Raw genomic sequence first — 1,107 nt, forward strand, 5'->3', positions numbered from 1 at the left:
AACACCACCCTCTGAACATCACACTGAAACTCCCTCTAAAAACCATATTACCGAAACATTTGACTCTCCCATTGAAAACATCACCACCCCACCAGAACCTGAACCTACCTTCCCCACCCTGGAAGAGGCAGTTGCTTTATTTGTTGAGTCGTTAGTGGAAAAGCTCAAATCACTGTCTGAAAACTCAAAAATTAATGATGACCCCCCTGCAGTGAGGATTCACTAGAATAGAGTAATCAGATAGATGACATCTGAGGCTTTTAAGCAGAAAGGCCTATCTGAACAAGTCAGAAATGACTTTATCAGAGAAACTAGAGAGAGGCTAAAGGCTCGTCTGGCTAGAGAGGTAGAAGAGAGAGCTCACAGAGAAGCAGAAGAAAAGGTTAGACTGGAAGCAAAAGAGAAAGACAGAAGAAAAACTGTAGAAAAGGCCACTATTGAGGCTGCTGCTGCTGAAGCTGAGGCCAAAGCCAAGACTGACGCGGAAGAAGCATCACACATTGTTGTGGAAGCAGTTTCCAAGGCAAAGGACACAACTCTGACTCAAGGGGAGCCATCTCATTCTGAATTTTCTCCGCTGGTATTGAAGACTCTAGAGGAACTACAGAAAGAGCAACAGATTATGAGGGCCAGACTAGATCAACAGGACTCTATCAACTCCAACATTCAGAATTTGTTGACTCAGCTACTACAGAGGATGTATCCTCCTCCGAACCCTTAGGCACAATTATAATTGTTTTTCTATCTTTCTCTAAGTGTTTAACCTCTATGTCTGTCATACCCCAAAATTTGCCCGTTGGCATTACCAAGCATTTTCCAAGACCCTCTGACTTGTTCTGCAAGGCACTGATATCAAATGGACAAAAGCCCACTCACAACAGGCCCAATCCACAGGCGGCCCAAAACAGCTGGCTCGCTAGGCGAGCAGCTCCTTCGCCTAGCGAACAGTGCATCATACCACTCGCCCAGCGAAGCATCAGATCCAGCAAAAAAGCCCAGACCTAGTTTGCTCGCTAGGCGAGCAATTCCTTCGCCTAGCGAAGCTTGCGAGAATTTGAATTTTTGGACTTCATTTTAAGCCCATTAGGTCACCATTGCCACTACTAT

The 1,107-nt window shown here is 45.3% G+C and overlaps 1 protein-coding gene across 1 annotated transcript; it reads left to right on the forward strand.

Annotated features, from left to right (window-relative positions):
• Window positions 1-244: 244 nt before the first annotated feature.
• Window positions 245-721, forward strand: LOC127123754 (eukaryotic translation initiation factor 4 gamma-like). Its single transcript, XM_051053954.1, has one exon. The coding sequence runs from the start codon at window positions 245-247 to the stop codon at window positions 719-721; it is 477 nt and encodes a 158-aa protein (XP_050909911.1).
• The last annotated feature ends 386 nt before the right edge of the window (window positions 722-1,107 follow it).

This window comes from Lathyrus oleraceus, chromosome 2 (assembly GCF_024323335.1).
Source record: "Lathyrus oleraceus cultivar Zhongwan6 chromosome 2, CAAS_Psat_ZW6_1.0, whole genome shotgun sequence".
NCBI lineage: Eukaryota > Viridiplantae > Streptophyta > Magnoliopsida > Fabales > Fabaceae > Lathyrus > Lathyrus oleraceus.

Excerpts from the sequence above, each read along its gene's own strand:
- LOC127123754 (XM_051053954.1), top strand. The coding sequence starts at position 245 with ATGACATCTGAGGCTTTTAAGCAGAAAGGCCTATCTGAACAAGTCAGA.